The 24,964-nt window shown below is 42.1% G+C and overlaps 1 protein-coding gene across 4 annotated transcripts in view; it reads left to right on the plus strand.

Annotated features, from left to right (window-relative positions):
• Positions 1-24,964, plus strand: part of RPRD1B (regulation of nuclear pre-mRNA domain containing 1B) — a 108,905-nt gene that overhangs the window by 27,577 nt on the left and 56,364 nt on the right. For all 4 annotated transcript variants that reach the window (XM_077251615.1, XM_077251616.1, XM_077251613.1 and 1 more), the window contains exons 2-3: positions 12,153-12,282; positions 22,673-22,809. In XM_077251615.1, the coding sequence (XP_077107730.1) occupies positions 12,153-12,282; positions 22,673-22,809 (267 nt within the window). The remainder of the gene's footprint in view (positions 1-12,152; positions 12,283-22,672; positions 22,810-24,964) is intronic.

Consider the following 24,964-nt stretch of genomic DNA (forward strand, 5'->3'; position numbering starts at 1 on the left):
AAAAAAGTGCAATCTCACACTTGTTTTTTGTTTGGCTTTTTTGCTAGGTTCACTAAATGCTAAAACTGACCTGCCATTTTAATGCAATGTCGCAGCAACCAAAAAAACGTAATTCAGCTGTTTTGAATTTTTTTCTCGCTACACCGTTTAGCAATCAGGTTAATTCTTTTTTTTTTTATTGATCGGGAGATTCTGAATGCGGCGATACCAAATATGTGTAGGTTTGATATTTTTTTTTATTGTTTTATTTTGAATGGGGCGAAAGGGGGGGGGATTTAAACTTTTGTATTTTTTTATTTATTCATTTTTTTTTTTTTAACCTTTTTTTCTTTTGCCATGCTTCAATAGCCTCCATGGGAGGCTAGAAGCTGGCACAACTGGATCGCCTCTGCTACATAGCAGCGATCATCAGATCATCATCTTTTCCTGGATGCTTTTAATCCATTTGTCTCACAACGGGTCTAGCTCTGCTACATCTAGATGACAGGGTGCATGGTTTGCATCATGCAACCGTGCAGCCTGTCATCCAGTAGACACTGAGCACTGTGTGATGTCAGCTTAAGCGCCATGGGAAATATTCCTACGGCGCTCGCGCTGATGTCAGAAAGGTGAAGTGAGTTAATTGGCTGTGAACTCGCAGGACCTGACAAACAATACCGCGAGCATGGGAATTATCTCACGCTCGTGGTGCCCTCAGTCAGGGAATAGCAGTTCACAGGGAGACACTGAGCACAGGGTGACAGGCTGCATGGTTGCATCATGCAACCATGTAGCCTGCCATCTAGATGTTGCGGAGCTAGTCCCATTGTGGGACAAATGGATTAAAAGCATCTTTGTGGAAAGGTGAGGAATATTTTTTTGTTTGTTTTTTTACCTCTTTTGCAGATGACGAAGGCATTGGGGGAATGGGCAAGGTCATAATTAATTTAAATAAGATTATTTTTAATGAGTCTGTGTCTTTTAATTAAAGGACTTCTTCTGGGTGTGTGTGTGGTTTTATACAATGTGACGATGGGGTTAGTAATGGGGGCATCTTACTGACACCTCTCGATTACTAACCTCGGGGCTTGATGTCACCTGACAATACAAAGGTGACATCAACCCCCTCAGCTATCACCCCACTTGGCACCGCTGCAAGGCAAGTGGGAAGAGCGAGGCTAAGTGCCAGGGGCGGCTGAGAGATGATGTTTATAGCCTGGGGGGGGCAGGATCCACGGCCCCTTCCTAGGCTATTAATATTAGCCCTTTGCTGGTTGTTAATTATAGGGGAACCCCATGTCTTTTTTTTTTTTTTTTTGGGGGGGGGGAGGGGTGTCCCCATTTTAATAGCCAGTAAAGTCTAATTATACAGCTGTGAGATGATATTTAATAGCCTTAAAAGCTCCATGGGTATTACCCCTTCCCAGGCTATAAACATCGGCCCCCAGCCGTTAGCTTTCCCTCTGCTGGTAACAAAAACTGCGCGGGAGCCCACATCATTTTTGTCTGAAAAATAATCTTTTATTAAACACATGTACAGTAAGCTGCACACACACTGTACTAATTGCATTTGTGACAGACATCTATATTTCTACCTATTTTATTTGTATTTACTTTATGTAATCCATCTATTCTATCCTTTCAGCTCCTGCAGTGATTTTACAGTACACAGCACATGAATTGCCGGCTTTTCTTGTATCTATCTATCTATGTAGTATAAATATATACATGAGCATATCCCAAAATTAGAATATCATCAAAATGTTAATTTATTTCAATTGTTCAATACAAAAAGTGAAACTTTTATATTAGTCATTACAAACAGTGATCCATTTCAAGTGTTTATTTCTGTTAATGTTGATGATTATGGCTTACAGCCAATGAAAACCCAATAGTTATTATCTCAGTAAATTAGAATACTTTATAACTCCAGCTTGAAAAAATGATTTTAAAATCCAAAATGTTGGCCTACTGAAATGTATCACTGCGGTGTGGCATGGAGGCGATCAGTCTGTTGCACTGCTGAGGTGTTATGGAAGCCCAGGTTGCTTTGATAGCAGGTTTCGGCTTGTCTGCATTGTTGGGTCTGGTGTCTCTCATCTTCCTCCTGACAATACCCCTTAGATTCTCTATGGGGTTAAGGTCAGGTGAGTTTGCTGGCCAATCAAGCTTAGTGATAATGTTGTTTTTAACCCCTTTCTGCCAGCTCACGGAATAGTACGTCAGCTGGCAGTATCCCCTGCTTTGAGGTGGGCTCCGGTGATGAGCCCACCTCAAAGCCGCAACATGTCAGCTGTTTTCAACAGCTGACATGTGCCCACAATGGGCGCAAGTGGAATCGCCATCCGTCCGCGCCCATTAACTAGTTAAATGCCGCTGTCAAACTCTGACAGCGACATTTAGCAAGCGCTGCCGTAAGTAAGCAAACCGCTGACTGCCGTCACGTGATCGGGGATCATCGGTGCGTTGCCATCACAACCAGAGGACTCCTCGAGACCTCTATGGTTGTTGATGGCAGATTGCTGTGAGCGCCACTCTGTGGTCGACGCTAAAGGTACCTTCACACGAAGCGACGCTGCAGCGATAGCGACAACGATGTCGATCGCTGCAGCGTCGCTGTTTGGTCGCTGGAGAGCTGTCACACAGACCGCTCTCCAGTGACCAACGATGCCGAGGTCCCTGGGTAACCAGGGTAAACATCGGGTTGCTAAGCGCAGGGCCGCGCTTAGTAACCCGATGTTTACCCTGGTTACCAGCGTAAAATGTAAAAAAAACCAAACAGTACATACTTACATGCGTCCCCCGGCGTCCGCTTCCTGCACTTTGTGAGCGCCGGCAGTAGCAGGGCACAGCGGTGACGTCACCGCTGTGCTGTGCTTTCACTTTCACTTTGCGGCGCTCAGTCAGTGTGGGAAGCGGACGCCGGGGGACGCATGTATGTACTGTTTTTTTTTTTTTACATTTTACGCTGGTAACCAGGGTAAACATCGGGTTACTAAGCGCGGCCCTGCGCTTAGTAACCCAATGTTTACCCTGGTTACCAGTGTAAAATATCGCTGGTATCGTTGCTTTTGCTTTCAAACACAACGATACACGGCGATCGGACGACCAAATAAAGTTCTGAACTTTATTCAGCGACCAGCGACATCACAGCAGGATCCTGATCGCTGCTGCGTGTCAAACTAAACGATATCGCTAGCCAGGACGCTGCAACGTCACGGATCGCTAGCGATATCGTTACAAAGTCGTTTCGTGTGAAGGTACCTTAATAGCAAGTCTGTAATTCTGCTACATAGAGGTGATCTGGGCATCACCTCTATGTAGCAGAGGAGATCGAGTAGTGGATGCTTCTAGCCTCCCATGGAGGCTATTGAAGCATGCCAAAATTACAAAAAAAAATGTGTTTAAAAATATTAAAAAAATAAGTTTAAATCACCCCTTTTCCACCCCAATCAAAATAAAACAATAAAAAAAAATCAAACATACACATATTTGGTATCGCCGCATTCAGAATCACCCAATATATGAATACAAAAAGGATTAACCTGATCCCTAAACGACGTAGCGAGAAAAAAATTCAAAACGCCAAAATTACGTTTTTTTTGTCGCTGCGACATTGCATTAAAATGCAATAACAGGCAATCAAAAGAACGTATCTGCACAAACGTGGTATAATTAAAACATCAACTCGGCACGCAAAAAATAAGCCCTCACCCGACCCCAGATCACGAAAAATGGAGACGCAACGGGTATCGGAATATGGTGCAATTTTTTTTTTAGCAAACTTTGGGATTTTGTTTTACCACTTAGATAAAAGAGAACCTAGACCTGTTTGGTGTCTTTGAACTCGTAATGACCTGGAGAATCATAATGGCAGGTTAGTTTTAGCATTTAGTGAACCTAGCAAAAAAGCCAAACAAAAAAGTGTGGGAATGCACTTTTTTTTCAATTTCATCGCACTTGGAAATTTTTTTCCCGTTTTCTGTTAAACGACATGGTAAAATCAATGATATCGTTCAAAAGTACAACTTGTCCCACAAAAAAATAAGCCCTCCCCTGGCCATATTGATGGAAAAATAAAAAAAGGTATGGCTCTGAAAAGAAGGGGAGCGGAAAACCAAAACGAAAAAAGCTCCGGGGGTTAAGGGGTTAAACCAGCTATTGGTACTTTTGGCAGTGTGGACAGGTGCCAGGGCCTGCTGGAGAATGACATTTCCATCTCCACAAAGCTTGTTGGCAGAGGGAAGCATGAAGTGCTCTAAAATGTCCTGGTAGACGGCTGCGCTGACTTTGGTCTTCATAAAACACAGTGGACCTACACCAGCAGATGACATGTCTCCCCAAACCATCACTGATTGCGCCATTTTCCGATACCTGTAGCTTCTCCATTCTTCATGATCTCGGGTTGGTTGAGGGCTTATTTTTTTGTGTTCGAGCTGATGTTTGTAACGATATCATTTTGTTGTAGATACAATCTTTTGATCGCACGTTATTGTATTTTAATGCAATATTGCCGCAGCCAAAAAAGCTGGTGTTTTTACTTTTTTTTTTTTTTTTTTTTCTTCACTACTCCGTTTACCCATCGGACTAATTCTTTTTATAGCTTGATAGACCGGGCAGTTCTGAATGTGGCGATACCAAATATGTGTATATTTTATTATTTTTTTTAAACTGTTTTATTTTGAATGGGGGTGATTTGAACTATCTATCTATCTATCTATCTATCTATCTATCTATCTTATTTTTTTATTTTTTTCTTAAACTTTATATTTACTTTTTGCATGCTTCAATAGTCTCCATGGGAGACTAGAAGCTGCCATAACCCGTCGCCTCTGCTACACACAGGCGATGATCAGATCACCTGTATGTAGCAGAAATGCTCACTTGCTATGCAATCCGGCAATGACAACCATAGAGATCTGCTGGAGACCTCTGGTTGTCAAGCCGACCCATTGGTGACCCACGATCATGTGATGGGGTCACCGATGGGCGGGATTAGTGACGCCCTTCTGACACGATCACATTAAATGGAGCTGTCAGCGAATTGACAGCAGCATTTAACGGGTTAACAGCTGTGGGTAGATCGTGATTCCACCGACAGCTGTTAGGGGCACATGTCAGCTGTTCAAAACATCTGACACAGCGGGAAAGATGGAGCTGGAACCCATATCAAATAGTAATAGTTTGGCGCATGTCACTCTGTTAGCATAGAATGACCGTTCAAAGTCCAAGCGCTCGGGGCATCATGTCGGGGCCAAATATTTATATCCACCTTCCCACCTGCTTGTATACCTCAATCTCCACCTCCTCCTCTATGACTGACAGCTGTGGCTTCATAGACAAGGACAGACAGAGATGGAGGGAAACCAAGGAGGTGAGAACATGTACGGTATATAAGATTGGCCCCGCCATGATGCACAGAGCTCCTGTGCTTGGTTTGAACAGTCATTCTGTGCTGACGGAGTCCCTTTAATAGGTTGATTATATGGCCAGAGTGTGCTTCTGATTTGTACGGACCAATCAGTAATAGGTTGTTCTGTGCGCATAGACTATTATTATTGTTCTCGGCAGCACGTGTTTATGCAGAAGAATGTACCTCTGAGAATGATGATTTTTTTAAGTAAAACTCTCATCAGTGATCAACAACATGATTACGGTGCAGGACTATTGGGAAACAAGTGTTCCTAGTAAATTCTTTTCCTGAAAATTGTGTAGTGTAAATCCAGATTAAAAGGAACTTGTCATGTGGTGAAAGGCCATTTACATGCAGATATAGGGTACACCTGCAGGTAAATGGCATTAAAATCGCGCTTGCCTTGTCTCACTGGAGCAGTGGCTACAGGGCGAACATGTAATGATATTCTCCCTGTAGCTGCTCGCTTCCATTCCTTGGGAAGATGCTGGGGGCGGTTATAGTCAATATTGACAACACAGTGAGCCCGCTGTAGTCACTTCCTGACACTTTTTGACAGCCTGCTTGCACACACACGCTGCACACACACACGCTGCACACACACACGCTGCACACACACACGCTGCACACACACACGCTGCACACACACGCTGCACACACACACGCTGCAGAGCGGAGAGTGATTACAGCCTCCTCTCACGTATAGGGAGTGGTGACATACTGCCCCTATTAAACCGATCAGCTACAGGTAGAATATAAATTAATTTTCTCCCAGTAAACGTTCTTCCAGTAAGGCAGCCAGGAGATTAATGCTATTTACTTGAGGAATAACCCTATATCTACAGGTAACTAATGTTTCTCGACATGACAAGTTGCCTTTTAAATCTTGTTCTGACATTGACACCTACTGCAAGCCACATAGCTTTAACAAAGTCATGCATAAAAGTAGAATAATGGCCTATGAAGTGCCTGACATAATAAATATACAATACATACCCAACTTAAGAATGAATCATATCTATGAAGTACATACAGTGCTGTGCAAATTAATGTTACATACTAATTCTGAAAATTACCTTTTTCCACTGGCTAGTTGACCACGATTTATTTATTATATATTAAAACTGATTGGAATCACTGACTGGTAGCCAACTTACGATTTTACTTAAAAAATGCTCTGTCCCAATTAATTTGCACAGTGCTGTAACTGTATACATTAAGCAATTTATATACCGTAGATGTAAAAAAATTAAAGTAACTCCCATTTTAAGTATTGTATGATAAATCAGTAGTACACATGAAAATAAGCAACTTTGTAATATATCTTATCAGATAAATCTGCTTGTTTCTCCTCCTGGACTGATCACTCATTGTCAACACCCTCAATGCATGGTTAAATCTGTACAATCTGGGTCCAGTGAACAAATCTGTTCCCATTACAGAGATGGGAGATGAGAGTTGGTGGTCTCAAAATTTTATGGAGAATTAAACAGGGAGGAGTTAGAGGAGGACACTCCTGAAATGACAGTTTTCCATAGAACTTTATGGGCACCAACTGTCATCTCCTATGTCAGTAATGGGAAAGTCTGTACTCACTAAAGACAGGTTTTTAACAGTGAATTGAGTATTTTGAGAATAATTGGTCAGTTCAGGAGGAGAAAGAAGCAGATTTCTCTCATAAGATGCATTGCATCACGTGTATTGTTGATTTATGACAAAAAAATTAAAGCCACGTTTACCCTGGAAAGTTAGATGCTGACTCTGGCACTTTTAAAGGGGTTCCTCTATTATTAAAGTTATTGTCAATGAGCCCAAGGTGGGAAGAAAAATCTTATACTTACCAACCAGATTGGCCTTTGACTGCCGCAGCCACTATGTGGTCGCTGATCAGCTGCAGCATTTACATACCATCCAAACAGTTTCCCTCATTTGGACAAAATGTAAGGGGGTCCTTACGCTGGATGATGGCGGGCATTAAACCTAGAATCTGTTCAGCGTTCCTTTGCTAACCACTTTAGACAAACAGACCTCAATTGTTATGTCAGCAGTTGATCATTCTGTGCACATAACACATTGTTATTGGCAGCACATTGCCCGCCGCTCACCTGCGCAGACAGACATGTGGCGCGTCTTTCCAGACCGCAGCATGTATGTTTATCTTGTGGAGACGCAAGCCTCCACAAGATGCATTTCACCCATACAATGTATCAGGCGCGATGATTCTGCACGGTTCAATGAACACATGCGGAATCACCTGCGTTCAATAGCCGGCAGCACTTTGGATGCAGAGGACATGTGCTGCGTCCAAAGCGCTGCCAATTACTGAACGTGGGTGGGCACATACCCTCAGAGTTTCCAAGCTTACGTCCTGATTTTTAATATGCAGCAGACCATTCAGTTGCCGATCGCGCAATAGACACCTAACCAGAGTACCAGAATACAGCTTTATAGTTCAGTATTTACAGGCAGAGTTGCGGAGTTGGACGCTTTGTCCATTTTGGTGGAGTCTGTATAAAATGGACAGGCTCAGACTCCTAAAATATATAATAGTGGAAAAGAGGGGATGTCATCTCACCATTGTCTGGCAATGGGCCCTCGCACTGAGCTGCCCTGGTCCGAGGCGTGGGTCACACATAGAAAAAGAAAGTTTTCTCCAACGACGGACATTATGAATAAAACTTAACATTTATTGTATTACCATTATAAATGCAAGGGCAATGGCATACCATGGATACCCTGGCGGCAAAACTGACGCTTTTGACAGCTTGGTCTTAGCCATGGTTTTCCATGGTTTTTAACCATGTATGTAAAAGGAGGGAACATGGAAGAGTTAGATTAGGGAAGTGAGGTGATAGGCCTTTCTAAAGAGATGTGCTTTTAAAGCAAGTGTAAAAATGATGGGTCTGGATATTAGCTCGTCTGGGGTAGTGCATTCCAGTACCCTTGCTCAGTACGAGAGAAGTCTTGGTGACCGAGGTGCGAGGCTTGGCTTATGGAGGATGTTAGTCTTAGATCAGTAGCAGAATGGAGAGAATGGGCAGAGATGTGGGAGGAGATGTATGGTTGTGCAGAACTGTGGAGAGATTTGTGGGTGAGAGCGATGAGTTTATTATGTACTTTGCACCAGATGGGTAACCAGTGCAATGGCTGGCACAGAGTGGAGGCATCAGTGTATCAGCTTAAAAGAAATACGACCCTGGCTGTCCCATTTAGGACGGATTGGAGAGGAGAGAATTAGGTCAGAGAGATGAAATACTCCAGATGAGAATGAATAAGTTTCATAGGTGAGAAAAGTTTCGATTATGGGGATGTTTTTAGGATGCACGTAACATAAGCGATTGGATATAGGGAATAAAAGAAAGTTCTGTATCACATATTACCCCAAGACCACGAGCCGTGCTACTTGGGAGTTTTAACCCAATAAATTAGCAATTTGCTCATTGTGTCAGGTGAGCTATTTACATTAGATGATTTTTGGGAAATGAGTATTCCAAGGAAAACTCGTCTCCAACAGCTATTGGATATAGTCAGCCAAAAGCTGTAATTATTTTTATTAATCCTCTGAATTGATAGCTTTAAAAGTAAAAGAATGACTATTCAATGGATAGGTGGTTGCTGTTGTGGCTAGTCATGGGCAGAATTAGAATACCATAAATATTGGACTACCTGATAAAGGGGTTGTTTATTAAATGGAAAAGCGCTTTTTAAATTAAGTAGTAGGACGTGCAAAATAATAATAATACCAGATACTCCCCTTCTACACTGGCGCCTTTCCAGCTTTGTCGCTGCTGGGTCTCCCAGGGGTCATGTGACATTGTTATACATTGTTATATGATTGCTGCAGCCAACCAGCGGCTGCTAATAAATAATAATAATAATGGCTGCTGCACTCTTACTTCCCTTGGATGAATGTCGGACACATGGAAGACGTGACAGCGCTACCTCTCAATAGCGGCTTCTGGTTGACTGCAGGGCTCATGTGGCAAGGAGCCCAGGTTCTGGTATCACTCGAGATGTGTTGGTGTTTTTATTTTATAATGGGGAATACATAATTTCAAAAAGGGGTTGTCCAGTTGGGGGACAACATTCTACCTGGGGTATGCTACAGCTCATGCAGTAGTGTAATGATTCTCTTCCCTCAGTTCCTTCTCTGGGCCGCTACAGCTTCTGTTCCTCCTTTTGGATCCTTTTCCCTCATTTTTCTCCCTCTCTATCCTTCTCGCTATTTCCTCACTTCCTTCTTGCTTTCTGTAGTTCTCTTTGACTCCTTCCCTTTGTCTTGCCCCACCAGCTTCTCCTACCCTCCTTTAGCTCCTGGAAGGAGATTCCAAGTTGATTGGATCCTCCTCACTTTAAACGTGGTGGATGTAGCTGGATGGATTTCCTTCTCTCAGATCTCCTGCTGCTGGAGAGGAACAGCGGATTCCTCACTTGCCATACTAGGGGCCGGGGGAACACTCTCCTCAGCATTGGGATTGCCGCCCTCTCGGAGAAGCAGCAGGCCACTCCGCATGGCAGATGAGGCACTTGTCCTTCTAGGATTCCAACCTCGAAAAATTAACGCTAGTCCTGTATTATCAGTTATCAGTTCAGTTTCTGTCATGTAAAAGTTGGCGTCCCTTTTGGCGATGGCCATTTGGACTCTAATTTTATTTTTTTTATTTTTTTAAATGTCATTATTACCCTTTTAGATACATGGCCAGCAATAATTGCTTCTCGAAAATGACTGCTGATGTCTTTATTCTAGGCATTGTGTCGAGAAACTCCTGAATACTCCAGACCAACAAACTGCCCAAACTTCTGCTTTTATAGGGCTGGTCACACTTTCTGATAAAGTTATTTGATCAGTAGCACCTGGCTGCTACTTGCCCTTTTAATTCCGATGGAGGCAGTAAGGGTGTACTTAATTTTACACATGCTGTTTCTCCATTTTGGCCTAGTTTTTGTTAATGATATGATGTATTTTTCATGTGTCTTTGTTCATCTAAGGCTGTATTTACCTAATTTTATGACCTTCTGAAAATCAGATATTAATTTTTTTTCCCAGTTCGTATCATATGGTAGAATTCAGAGGGTGTACTTAGTTTTTCTTATGACTGTAGGCTTTTCATTACTGTACAGAGCCTCTGCTTCTTGGTATGTCCCAATTTTCACAGATTTATACAGTTATCATTGTGGCAAAATTGCTCCCTGCTCCATCACAGGCTATATGTAATGCTGTGTCCTATGGATAATGAATAACTAACCACAAACATATCTTACAACAGTGGCAGACATTTATGCATTTAGTATACTTAAAGGGAATTTGTCAGCAGGTTTTTGCCTATTCCAACTGAGAGCAGCATAATGTAGTGGCAGAGACCCTGATTCCAGTGATGTCACTTACTAATCTACATGCTGACATTTTGATAATCACTGTTTTATCTGCTGCAGATCTACCAGTTGTCGGAATGCTGAGCTCTGTGTACTGCATGTGATCTTTGGCACGCTGCTGTGCCGCACAGCCGCGACGTCTGGTGACCCTATACTGCTGCTGTGAATAACCGCATTCTCTATGTGTGCACCATTACCCTCCTCCCCTCATAAGTCCAGTAATCATTGCGGGGAAGCGATATTGGAAGGGATTTATAATAAAGTGTAACTGTGTCCCAGTTGCTTACATTTATTTTTTGGCAGCTTTTTAATATAATACGGAGCGCATCATAATGGTCTCCTCAGGGTCAGGATTGGGAATAAAGCATTTCCTATTCATTGCACTCCTATCTTTTTGTGAGAATGGGTGAATAAATCAGAACGCTTCGGAAATGCTTTTTTGTATCCGACATCCTGACCTTTCTTGATGAATGCACAATAATCCTCAATACACTTGCGTATTCAGTGACCGCTCAGGCGAGCAGTGCGCCAAACAGTGCGTATTATATGTATGATCTTCAATACACATAATTTTTCATTCTAATGGCCCTTAATATCACTCAGTTGGGTAATTTGCTGGAGGTTGCCTTGGTAATGCAATCGCTCCAATCATTCTGTAATGTTTGATGAATCAAGTACTATTCGTGACACTTGGACTCTATTTGTGTAAATGGCTGTATCCGGCATAATCACAATACAAATGGAGAGCTAATCGCAGTCAAAGAGCTCCGATGCCTTTGAGAACTGAATTGCAGTTTTGGCTCTAAAGTCTGAAAGACATGCGTGTTAAAGGGACACTACATCTTTTTCAGAGATGAAGCTGGTTAGTGATAAAGCAAGAAAAGAAGTCCCTCTGCTCCAACAACCTTGGTTCTATTGTGCGCCGTTCTCCAGCTCTGTGCGTGGAGACAGCCATGGAAACAATGGGGTTTTCCTGTTAGCCGTAGGTGTGTTGTGTGGCTGTACAGACATGTATATATACACTTATTGCTAGCCTGCACCACCAATATTACCGGGATCCGTGCAGGCCCTTATAACTGGCGTCATGTAATGGAAACATCTGTTTGTGTGCCGTCTGGCATCCATATAGATTTCCCACTACAACAGACTACAATAATGAGTTTTCCAGAGAAGGACGATTATTGCTCTGCACTAAAGGGAAAACCGCCACCTTCCATATCTGCAAGCGTTTCCAAAAATCTCATGTAGGGGGAGCTGGAACTGTAGGATAAAATGCTAAATGGGAGTTTGAGGATTTTATGGAGTGCACGGATATGGTGGGTGTTTTGGCTATTTTATCAGCTTGCCCTTGTTCAGTCACTTAGCCGATTAACCCTTTATTTTCCAGCAAAGGCAAGTCGAAAGCTGACGTTCCTGTATTTGGCCAATGACGTCATACAGAACAGTAAACGCAAAGGCCCGGAGTTCACCCGCGAATTTGAGAATGTTCTGCTGGATGCCTTCTCTCATGTGTCCAGGTACGGAGGGGTTAGATGCGGGAAATAACAATTTCTGTCCGGATCGTTGTCTAATTACCTTACCTGATCAGGACCTATTCAGCACCGATCCCACAGTATGAAATAAGCACTGCACTGTATTCCCATCTGCAATACCAGACAAAGCCACATAATGTTGGATGGCAGCGTTTTGATTACTGCAATGAATGGGCCAAGGTATTCTAGCCGGCAATGTGATCTTGTTTTCCTACTAACCAGTGGGGGTATTAGAGGTTTCTATCTTAGGTCTAAGAAAGTCGTTATTGCTTTTGCCTTAAGAATGCAAAATTATCTTCTGGGACTGTCTAAACAGCTCCTATATTGGGAATCTGTCAGCCGAGTTATTTGTAATTTAATTTGAGAGCTGCATGATGTAGGGGCAGAGACCCTGATTCCAGTGATGTCACCTAGTGGGCTGTTTGTTGCAGTTTCAATACAATAAGTGTTTTATTAGCAGCAGATTAACACTAGGTTTCTGGTGATATGGACTCCTTCAGTTTTGTGTAACCCCTTCCCCACCACTGTGACATTTTTTTGCTTATGCACAGTGTACAGAGAAAGCTGTCAATCAGTGGTGTGGATGGGGTTATACAGGGCTCAGCATTCTGAGAACTGGTAGCAGATAAAACAGTGATTTTTATCAAATGACAGCAAGCAGCCCAGTAAGTGATAAATCACTGCAATCAGGGTCTCTGGCTCTTATCATACTGCGCTCAGATTGAGTAGCAAAAACCTGGTGAAAGTTTCCCTTTAAAAAGGCCTCTTAGACTTCCTGACTTATTTTTTTCTGTACATACTTAGAGCCCAATTCATTGTAACATTAGCTCCTACTTCTGTCAAGTTTTTAATGTTTTGTTCCCTCTTTGTTAGGCTATGTGCACACGTTGCAGAATTGCAGCGGAAATTTCCACGGCAATTCTGCAACTCCCTGCCGCAGGAAATACGCATGCAGAATTGGCATGCGTATTCCCCTAAACACTAGGGTTTTGCAAGCGTAATTAGCTTGCAGAATGCTAGCGTTTTCCAAGCGATCTGTAGCATCGCTTGGAAAATTGATTGACTGGTTGGTCACACTTGTCAAACATAGTGTTTGACAAGTGTGACCAACTTTTTACTATTGATGCTGCCTATGCAGCATCAATAGTAAAAGATCTAATGTTAAAAAAAAATAAAAAATCGTGATATTCTCACCTTCCGGCGTCCCCCGCAGCCTTCCCGCTCCTCAGGATGCTCCCGGCGGCTCCTGTTCCCAGTAATGCCTCGCAGCAATGACCCCAGATGACGTAGCAGTCTCGGGAGATCGCTACATCATCACAGGTCATTTCTGCAAGGCATTACTGGGAACGGGAGCATCGCGAGGAGCTGGAAGACTGCCAGGGACGCCGGAAGGTGAGAATATCGCAATTTTTTATTTTAATTCTTTAATTTTTTTTTTTTTTTAACAGGTATATGGTTCCCAGGGCCTGGAGGAGAATCTCCTCTCCTCCACACTGGGTACCAACCGCACATGATCCGCTTACTTCCCGCATGGCGGGCATAGCCCCATGCGGACAGTAAGCGGATCAATGCATTCCTATGTGTGCGGAATCCCCGCGATCCCGCACAAAGAATGAACATGCTGCGTTTTTTGCCGGAATGGGATTCCGCCGCGGGAAAAAACGCAGCATGTGCATAAAAAATGCAGAATGCATTAAAAATGATGGGATGCTTATGTAAGTGTTTTTTTGGCAGAAAACGGCTGAAAAAAACACTAAAAAGCCACTAAAAATCCTGAACGTGTGCACATAGTCTAAGTGTTATCTTTCCGTTTGTTCCTTTTTTAGAAAGTATTTTTTTTTTTTTTACATTTTTTTACATTTTTTTTTTTTTAGATCTTCATTATTGGCGTAGATTAGGATTTCCAGATGTTTTCACCTGATTCAACATTTGCCACTTTTTGAAAAGTCACATTTGTTGCAAATATACTACAGTCCCTCCCTTGGAGGGATTTTATGTATGTCTGGAATTTTGGCTCATTTTTTGCCCCATTTTAGCACAACATATGACTTTTTTCCTTAAAAAGTCGCAAAACAGGTTAACGATATTATGTCAGTTTTTATGTTTTGTGCAAAATTCTTGAACCACATGCACTATTTTTCTGAATTTTACCAGAAAAGGTCCGGACAATTCAAAAAAAGAAAAGAAAAAGAACTTAAAAAATTGCAAATTATGAATTGATGTTATGAATCTGTACACATTCACACACGGGAAGCGCCGCACCTACACCCAAGTAGTCCCTGTACAGACTAGAAAGGCACTAGCTGCAAAACTTAAAACACCACCTCAGACCTAATTCCATAAAAGGTCACCTAGGGGTTTTCTCATACCTCCTGACGGACTAGAGGGGAGGCCACAACACACCACCAACAAGAGGAAAGGAAGTGAGAAGTAAGGTACGAAAATTCAGGGAGAGACGCTAAAACACATTCATATAGGGTAGAGAGGGAAAGCTAAGGAGAGTAGAAAAAAAAATAAAAAATACAAGAAAACCAAGTATAACTTACCAGCAACCTAACAGTGGTTAAAGGAAAATGTGCTGGAAGGGGAAGCAAACTGACTTGCTGCAAGAATAGAACTGGAGTTTACCAAGCAAGGTAAACCCTGTTAGCTAAAGGCCTGTAACCCCTGAATACTCATCCACCAAGAGGTATAGCCAGCAAGGAAATGCATTGAAGGGTGATCCAAAAAAAACCCACCCAGAATGTAATGAGGCAAACCAAAACCGGAAAATGAGAAACACCTGGAGAGAGGAAGCCAAGCAAGGAAAACAAAACCATAGAAACCATCAGCATTTGGACAGTGAAGAAATGGCAACAACTCAGCAGACATAGGAACTGATAGCGAAGCAGTAGGTCACCGAGTCAAACCCCCAGACGGAGCTATGACAGTTGGTCCATTTAGTTTCAACACAAAATAAAAATTCTGCATGGTCTTTCCTTATAACTTTTTGTTCTTCTCTTATTTCTCCTGAGTATTTATGAATAAATTGACAACTGAGTGTCCTGAGCTCTTTATAGGGGTGAGACTCTGCACAGTGTTGGCATTGATTGGTCAGTGTCAGTCTGAGCAAGGACCCCCCCCCCCAACTATTTTTCCACACAGGTATCAATTTATTCATATTTTTCAAGGACATGAACGGCACTATGCTGAATACACACTGCTCAAAAAAATAAAGGGGACACTAAAATGCCACATCCTAGATATCACTGAATGAAATATTCCAGTTGCAGATCTTTATCCATTACATAGTGGAATGTGTTGAGAACCATAAAACATAAAAGTGACTAATGCAAATCAAAATTAATATCCAATAGAGGTCTGGATTTGGAATGATACCCAAAATCAAAGTGGAAAATGAAATTGCAGGCTGATACAATGTCAGTGGAGATGCCTCAAGACAAAGAAATGATGCTCAGTAGTGTGTGTGGCCTCCACGTGCCTGTATGGCCTCCCTACAACGCCTGGGCATGGTCCTGATGAGGTGACGCATGTTCTCTTGAGGTATCTCCTTCCACACCTGCATGAAAGAATCAGTCAACTCCTGGACAGTGTGTGGTGCAACATGGGGTTGGTAAATGGAGCGAGACATGATGTCCCAGATGTGCTCGATTTGGATTCAGGTATTGGGGACGGTCAGACCAGTTCATAGTATCAATGCCATCATCATGCAGGAACTGCCAACACACTTCAGCCACATGAGACCTAACATTGTCATGTATCAGAAGGAACCCAGGGCCCAGTGCATCTGCATATGGTCTCAAAATGGGTCTGAGGATCTTATCCCAGTACCTAATGGCAGACAGGGTACCTCTGGCTAGTACATGGAGGGCTGTGCGGTCCTCCAAAGAAATGCCACCTCACACCTTTACTGACCCACTGCTAAAACCGGTCATGCTGAAGGATGTTGCAGGCAGAAGATCTTTCTCCACACTCTGTCACGTCTGCCACATGTTTGCTCTCATCTGTGAAGTGCACAGAGCACCAATGTCGAATCTGCCAATCTTGGTGTTCTCTGGCAAATGCCAATTGCCCTGTACGGTGTTCAGCTGTAAGCACAACACCCACTTTTGGACTTCGGTCCCTCGTACAACTTTTCATGGAGTCTGTTTCTGACAGTTTGAGCAGAAACATGGATGTTGGTGGCCTAATAGAGGTCATATTACAGGGCTCTTGCACTGATCCGCCTGTTCCTTTTTGCACAGAAGAGGATATTGTTGCCCTCCTGCGGCCCCCTCCACGTCTCCTGGTGTACCGACCTGTCTCCCGGTACCGTATCTGGTCCATGCTCTGGACACTGGGTTGACAGACACAGCTACCCTTCTTGCCACAGCTCGCATTGATGTGCCACCCTGGATGAGCTGCACTATCTGAGGAACAGAGCAATGACAAAATGCAAAAGTGCCAAAAAAAAACAGCCAAAAAGAATGAAACAGAGAAATGGTCTGTGGTCACTCCCTGAAAAACCACTCATTTATAAGGGTTGTCTTACTAATTGACTATGATTTTTATGATGTCTGTTCCATTTGCACAACAGCAGGGCAAATGTATTCACAATTTGTGCTGCTTCATAACTGCACAGGTTGATTTCACAAAAGTGTGATTGACTTGGAGTTACATTGTGTTGTTTTAGTGTTCCCTTTATTTTTTTGAGCAGTGTATATAGGGAAGGAATTATGATAACACAAACTGTATGAAATAATCATGACTGTTCAAAGTGACTTTAGAAAAATGAAAGGAATAAAATAATGTGTGATAAAAAAAATTATTTATTAAATAACACTGATAAAATTCTAATATTAAAATATTTAAAAGACTGGATAAGGAAAGAACCTCCTAAAGAGTTACAGGAAAAAGGCACCGCAAGTCACCACATCAAGATAACACCTTTTTTTGCACTTTATTCAAGGACAAGTATGGAATCAATATAGCCTGCTGATAATAAATACAATATGTGAGATTGAGGCCCTCAAAACAGTATTTGAGGAGGCCCAGTAGAGAGTGATCTCACAGTGTTCAATACAAATCAATTGCAGCCAAAGTGTTCAATACAAATCAATTGCAGCCAGATCCTACACACTTGTATCAGTGTACACAACAGATCCTGGTGCAGGGATCGGCACGCAGCACCTCTCTCCCCTTGCACTACACTGTGATACTCAACAAACATTTATTCCAGGTAATACTCATTTATACCGGTTTCTTTTTATTTCTTCTGTTGTGTACACTGTTACAAGTGTGTAGGATCTGGCTGCAATTGATTTGTATTGAACACTCAAGACAGTGAGATCACTCTCTACTGGGCCTCCTCAAATACTGTTTTGAGGGCCTCAATCTCACATATTGTATTTATTATCACAGCCCTTACACAGCCTGGAGGTGTGTTTGGGGTCATTGTCCTGTTGAAAAATAAATGATGGTCCAACTAAATGCAAACCGGATGGAATAGCATGCCGCTGCAAGATGCTGTGGTAGCCATGCTGGTTCAGTATGCCTTCAATTTTGAATAAATCCCCAAGTCTCTTCTGCTTGTTGCCTGTCCTTAGCAGTGGTTTCCTAGCAGCTATTTTACAATGAAGGCCTGCTGCACAAAGTCTCTTAACAGTTGTTGTAGAGATGTGTCTGCTGCTAGAACTCTGTGGCTTTGACCTGGTCTCTAATCTGAGCTGCTGTTAACCTGCGATTTCTGAGGCTGGTGACTCGGATAAACTTATCCTCAGAAGCAGAGGTGACTCTTGGTCTTCCTTTCCTGGGGCGGTCCTCATGTGAGCCAGTGTTTTTGTAGCGCTTGATGGTTTTTTCCACTGCACTTGGGGACACTTTCAAAGTTTTCCCAGTTTTTCGGACTGACTGACTTTTAGTTCTTAACGTAACGATGGCCACTCGTTTTTCTTTACCTAGCTGCTTTTTTCTTGCCATAATACAAATTCTAACAGTCTATTCAGTAGGACTATCAGCTGTGTATCCACCAGACTTCTGCACAACAAAACTGATGGTCCCAACTCCATTTATAAGGCAAGAAATCCCACTTATTAAACCTGACAGGGCACACCTGTGAAGTGAAAACCATTTCCGATGACTACCTCTTGAAGCTCATCAAGAGAATGCCAAGAGTGTGCAAAGCAGTCATCAAAGCAAAAGGTGGCTACTTTGAAGAACCTAGAATATAAGGCATAATTTCAGTTGTTTCACACTTTTTTGTTAAGTATATAATTCCACATGTGTTAATTCATAGTTTTGATGCCTTCAGTGTGAATGTACAATTTTCATAGTCATGAAAATACAGAAAAATCTTGAAATGAGAAGGTGTGTCCAAACTTTTGGTCTGTACTGTGTGTGTATATACACAGTTTATACGTGCCTTGCAAAAGTATTCGCCCCCCTGGAACTTTTCAACCTTTTCCCACATATCATGCTTAAAACATAAAGATACCAAATGTAAATTTTTGTTGAAGAATCAACAAGTGGAACATAATTGTGAAGTTGAACGATATTTATTGGTTATTTTAAATTTTTGTGGAAATTCAAAAACTGTAAAGTGGAGCGTGCAATATTAATTCGGCCCCTTTAACTTAATACTTTGTTGCGCCACCTTTTGCTGCGATTACAGATGCAAGTCTCTTGGGGTATGTCTCTATCAGTTTTGTACATTGAGGGACTGAAATTCTTGCCCATTCTTCCTTGGCAAACAGCTCGAGATCAGTGAGGTTTGATGGAGATGGTTTGTGAACAGCAGTTTTCAGTTCTTTCCACAGATTCTTGACTGGATTGAGGTCTGGACTGTGACTTGGCCATTCTAACACCTGGATACATTATTTGTGAACCATTCCATTGCAGATTTTGCTTTGTTTGGGATCATTGTCTTGTTGGAAGCCAAATCTTTGTCAGTCTCAGGTCTTTTGCAGACTCCAACAGGTTTTCTTCAAGAATGGTCCTCTATTTGGCTCCATCCATCAATTTTAACCATCTTCCCTGTCCCTGCTGAAGAAAAGCAGGCCCAAACCATGATGCTGCCACCGCCATGTTTGACAGTGGCAAATGACACTTTTTATGGATATCATTGAGAAATGGCTTTCTTATTGCCACTCTTCCATAAAGGCCAGATTTGTGCAGTGTATGACCGATTGTTGTCCTATGGACAGACTGTCCCACCTCAGCTGTAGATCTCTGCAGTTCATCCAGAGTGATCATGGGCCTCTTGGCTGCATCTCTGATCAGTCTTCTCCTTGTTTGAGATGAAAGTTTAGAGGGATGACCGGGACTTGGTAGATTTGCAGTGGTATGATACTCCCTCCATTTCAATATGATCGCTTGCACAGTGCTCCTTGGGATGTTTAAAGTTTTGGAAATCATTTTGTATCCAAATCCGGCTTTAAACTTCTCCACAACAGTATCACAGACCTGCCTGTTGTGTTCCTTGGTCTTCATGATGCTTTCTGTGCTTCAAACAGAACCCTGAGACTATCACAGAGCAGGTGCATTTATACGGAGACTTAATTACACACAGGTGGATTATATTTATCATTATTAGGCATTTAGGACAACATTGGATCATTCAGAGATCCACAATGAACTTCTGGAGTGAGTTTGCTGCACTGAATGTAAAGGGGCTGAATAATGCCTATAACACTCCTATAGAAATCAGTGAGACGGTCACTGGTATAAGGCTGCTTTCTGGGGCTGATGTTCACAGCTTAGTAAAGAAGCTTCTTTCATGGTCATTTAAAGAAAATAAAATGTACTGTATATAATTTCAGAAAATAAAAAAAACATAAAATATTTTAGCATGGTTTTTTAAATGATCAAAGTGCAATGCATTTCCTTTTGACATGTTTGATCATGTGGGAACACACATAACATATGCACAGGTTTCCCTCTAAGTTATCTCTGCAGTGTATTTTGCGCCTGACGGACTGATTCTGTGGCCACTACTCCATGGTCAGAAAGACTGCGCTAGACGTATATCCATACGGTGGGGTGGAGGCTATTGGCTCTGTGATATCAAATGAGGTTTTTATGCTGGATTATGATGCAGCGATCACACACTCGGTATTGAGGAGGAAGTGTGAGATAATAGATTGCCAACAGCATTTGGCAGCAAACAACTTTCACATAAATCACTAGTTCCAGGTTTCAGCAAGCAAGGCTCATATTCAAGGCCATATATCAGCTCAGCGGGAGCTTTCATCTAAAAGCTGATTACATAAAAAAAAGCGAAAAAGCGTTAACACTTAAATTCTATCTGGATATTCACCTGCTTTGTGGCATTCATGCATCTCATATTTTACTAAATCCGTTCCTGTCTTTCTATGTACCGCATACATGCATGCCTCCTTCACACCTCACAGCCCGTCTTAAAGAGAGTGCATCACTGATCTATAATTCTTAATTAAAACTGCAGACTTTATTTTGTCATTGAAGATTTATTTTCGGTATACAAATACACAGAATTCATACGATACATACATGGATACATTTAAAAGCAAAAGGTTTTTCACAACTTGAAGGACATATCAAAATAGACCTGTTTGTAATATATATGTAATGTCCAGGTTACAATTTTATGCTAATAGTCATATAAAGTTCTTGCTACCATCAAACCAATGGGCTGCTATTTATTCTGATCATTAAATTTAAATACATTATCAGTAGAATTTGTATTATTACCAATTTATAGGTCCTGTCCGGGATCACACATATATACAGCAGGTCCAGTGTCCCTCCACCCCGACGCGCATTTTGCCCCACTTCTTCAGGGGCTGCCATCTGGCCTGTGTTGCTGTGGATGGCAGTTCAAAGATTTGCTTTATGGAAGCCACATGAACATAAGAAGCTTCAGTAGAAAACAGCCTGTTGTTTGTGACTATACCAGTGGCATGCAGCGCTACTGTATGTGATTGCAGATCTAAATGTATCCCAAAATAAAATAGTTAGGCTTAGTATGATTGAGAAAAAATGCTTCTAAACCTGCTCTATGCCACTTCTACCAGTCTGGGCAGTGCCACACTGAGGATTAGTCATGTACTTCTAGAGTTAATTGATGTCACCTCCAGCATGTGAAACTGCACCATGCAGGGAGTAAATTAAGGCAAGGTTGTCATGCTAGGAGTCTGACTAGTCCCCACTATAGTACCACCTAGATGAGTATTCAGAGCCACAATACAGCTGCGACATGTACTGAAGTGGCAGATCACGGAAAAGATGAGGTCAAATTAAAGGAGCAACAGGTTGCATTGTCAACATTTTCTGTATGCCTTGCGACCTACAAGGTACCATGATTAGCAAGTCTTAAAAAAATTCAGTTGGTTCTGATTATTTTTATTTATTTATTTTTTTGCCCCTCGCTTATTGAAATCCTAGTACTTTGCAGGTAAGGTTTCCAGGGTTATAGCACCTAACACCTGCAGTGTGTCCCTAGGCCCATATTCCTCGAATTGTATGGTGATTTTTTTTTTTTAAGCCTAGAATACCAAGTGGAGCTCCGCAAATAAAATAAATGCAAAAACTTTCTTACTTTTGAGCTGGTGACAGATGGTCCTGTCAGTGATCTTTGACCTGAGGCTTTGTATCTCTATACCACAACAAGTATAAGTTGATAATAAAGTAACAAATCTGTTTTAGTAAGTGCATGTATTCTTAGTAAATATAATTTCTGGGCAGCCTTAGATTTCTACATTGTGTATCCCGCTATTATTCCTACTAGAAATTTATGAATATATTAACCAATGAGTGTTAACGTTTTAGGGTGTCCCTACTTAGCTTGACACTATTCAATCAAGGCTGACAGTGTAGGGATTCACCCTTTTGGGAAGGTGAATGGTAACATCTCGGTTGTCAATTTACGTAGTCATACATTTTTAGAAGGAGTAACAGAGAAACAGAACAACTCGCAATTTTAAGGGATAATGCTCCAGAATGGTTATTTTATGGAAAATACAACTATATTATACAATTGACAAAGGAGGAAATCTTATAGGTCCTATGTAAAAATAAAGAAATAAATAATAAAAAACAAATGTCATTCTTTGCAGCACTTAAACCGATTGTGTTCTCCAGCCGTCGAACCCCCAGTGATCAGAAAGTTAGTTAGCCCCTCCAATGATCTAGAGACTGGTACTTTAGAACCATAAGAATGGTGCGGATTTTACCAGAGCTGAGCCAAGGTTTGAGGATAACTTATTGGTTTTTGGGGTGAGCATAACCCCTTATGTTTGCATATTTTGATCGTAGTCTGGTTACACATGCACTTTATCTCCTTCTATTTATTGTTTATTTGTAATATTTTTCTTGCTCATTTTGGACGCTGGATTTAATGCTTAGCCTTCTGTCCTTCCAGTGAAGCGGACGATGGCTGCCGGAAGCCCTTGGAGAGGCTGCTCCACATCTGGCAGGAGCGTAGCGTCTACACCGCTGACTTCGTCCAGCAGCTCAGACTGGCAATCGATGGCGATGAGAGCCCCAGGGAACCTCCAGGTACACCGCCTCTGAGGGACCCCTTGTGACATTGGTCCTCCCTGCTTTTCTTGAGGCATGGATGTGAGCGGCACTGCTTTCTAAGGAGCACATCTTATTAACCCTCCTCATATACAGGTGCCCGCATCACATTCATATTGATATCACATAGTCATTGAAGTGATTGTGTCTCTGTTGTGCTATATATATGTATGTTTGTACACACAATGGGGCAGATTTATCAAAAGTGGTGTAGCTGCCCATAACTCAGATTGCACTTCTCATTTTCAAAGGTGTTTTTGGAAATAAAAGCAGTAACCTTATCGGTTGCCTTGGGGAGGCTTTCCCCCTTTTGATTTGCACCACTTCCAATGTGTCTCCCCAATGTAAGTTTTACGTTAATCACTTATTATTGGCAACTTTATGAAGGTATCTACTGGATTGTGACCTGATGTTATCAAGTTGCTCTTGATGATAATCTATAATGGGCAGAAGTGATCTCTAGCGACTTCTTCTATAGTTTGTCAGCCTTGTCTCTAGTTGTAGGTACTGCTGAAGGGTATGCTTGGTTTTCCCAAGGCTATGCTGCTCTCACACTTCACAGGTCCAGGCTACCCATGTAGTGGGTATATTCAATTGGCCTGTTAAGTCATAGGGTGATGCTACCACCTGGTTTTGGAATTAGGGCAGTTTAGGCCACTTTGCACTTGACTATGCTCTGGAATTGATTGGGACTACTAGCCTGTCATATAGGCACTCTCACCGTAAAGGATTAAACTTTTGTTTCTGCTTTCCCCCATTCTATATGCCCCTTTACCCGAATCTGGTATTGGAAAAAAGCTATTGGTAACTAATTACCGATGAACAAATTGATTTGCAGGCCTCTGGTCCATTGGCCATGCCTCCGCTCCGCTCATTAGCTGCCGCATTCACATGACACAACAATGTCACGTCAACCATTGGGAACAGCAGCTGGAATAGTGACTCTGTGGGAGACGAGTATACATTGTTTTTATTTGCTATGGGGCATTAACTTGATTAAGCAGGGGTTGTCCCTAGTGGACCACCCCATAAAGCATTTGCATATGAATTAAAACCGCAATCTTTTTCAGTCAGGGAGCAACAAATTGCATCAGTAATGGTGGGAATGATACTATCTTTCAGAGACCAACATGACCGTATAAACATGAAGGTTGGATCGTTCTACCACATTGTTTTTAATGATGTTTTTCACAGGAGACGGAACTTACACCATTTTATTGTGGATTTGGTAGTAACATAAAGATCAAACGGCTTTGTTACATCAGGCGTTGCATAAGTTTTCCTTATCTTTGGTGTTTTATACTTGGGAGGAAATTTCTTGGCAGACATCTATTGTTAGACATGCCTACCCATCCCTCACACTATTGTCCTCAAAGACAGACTTCCTGCTCATATGGCATGTATGCGTTAATGGGAATAGGGATACTCCCATATGGGAACCTTGTGACCAGCGAGAAGTTCTGCGACTTGTGAAGTAATCATATTCTTGTAAGTCCATGTGCCTGACCTCCAATAAGAAGGCTGGAGGGTGCTTGCTTATATCTCCAATATTCCCTCAGATGTTCAATCTGGACATCTGCAATGGGAAACTGATACAGAATATACAAGCCAATTGGGAGGACCACCATGCACGGTCCGCTTCTGCCATTTTAGCCTGAACACCAAGCTTTGGGAGGTGACTGAAGCATGGTCACGTACCACCAGTTGGGATGAAAGCTTTTTGGCACTTGGGTTGGCAGGCGTTCTGGCATCGTGGTGTCCAGCAGTTAAATAGTTTTCAATGGTTCTTGATTCCCATGATTACCGTTTTTAGCAGATGAGCAGATGTACTGGCGCTGTTCAGATGGCACATGTCGTGATATATGGCCATATGCCCGGCATCCTTTTTCTGTGTAGTCTATATAAATATCTCAGACTATATGTGCTCATGTAGCTCACACAGATGGTTGGCTTTTTTGAAGCACCCCACAGTTTGTTGGGTTGTCAAAGTAGGTCATCCACCTGGCATCTCTGTACCTCTTGTGAAACTGCCAAAAATAATTTGGGCTTTTTGAAGTTTGTGTGTAAAAAGTCGCCAACAGAACCGATGATCAGCCAGGAGTAGCGAGTGATATGGTTACCCTGAGTCTACTTG

Source organism: Ranitomeya variabilis, chromosome 4, assembly GCF_051348905.1.
Source record: "Ranitomeya variabilis isolate aRanVar5 chromosome 4, aRanVar5.hap1, whole genome shotgun sequence".
NCBI lineage: Eukaryota > Metazoa > Chordata > Amphibia > Anura > Dendrobatidae > Ranitomeya > Ranitomeya variabilis.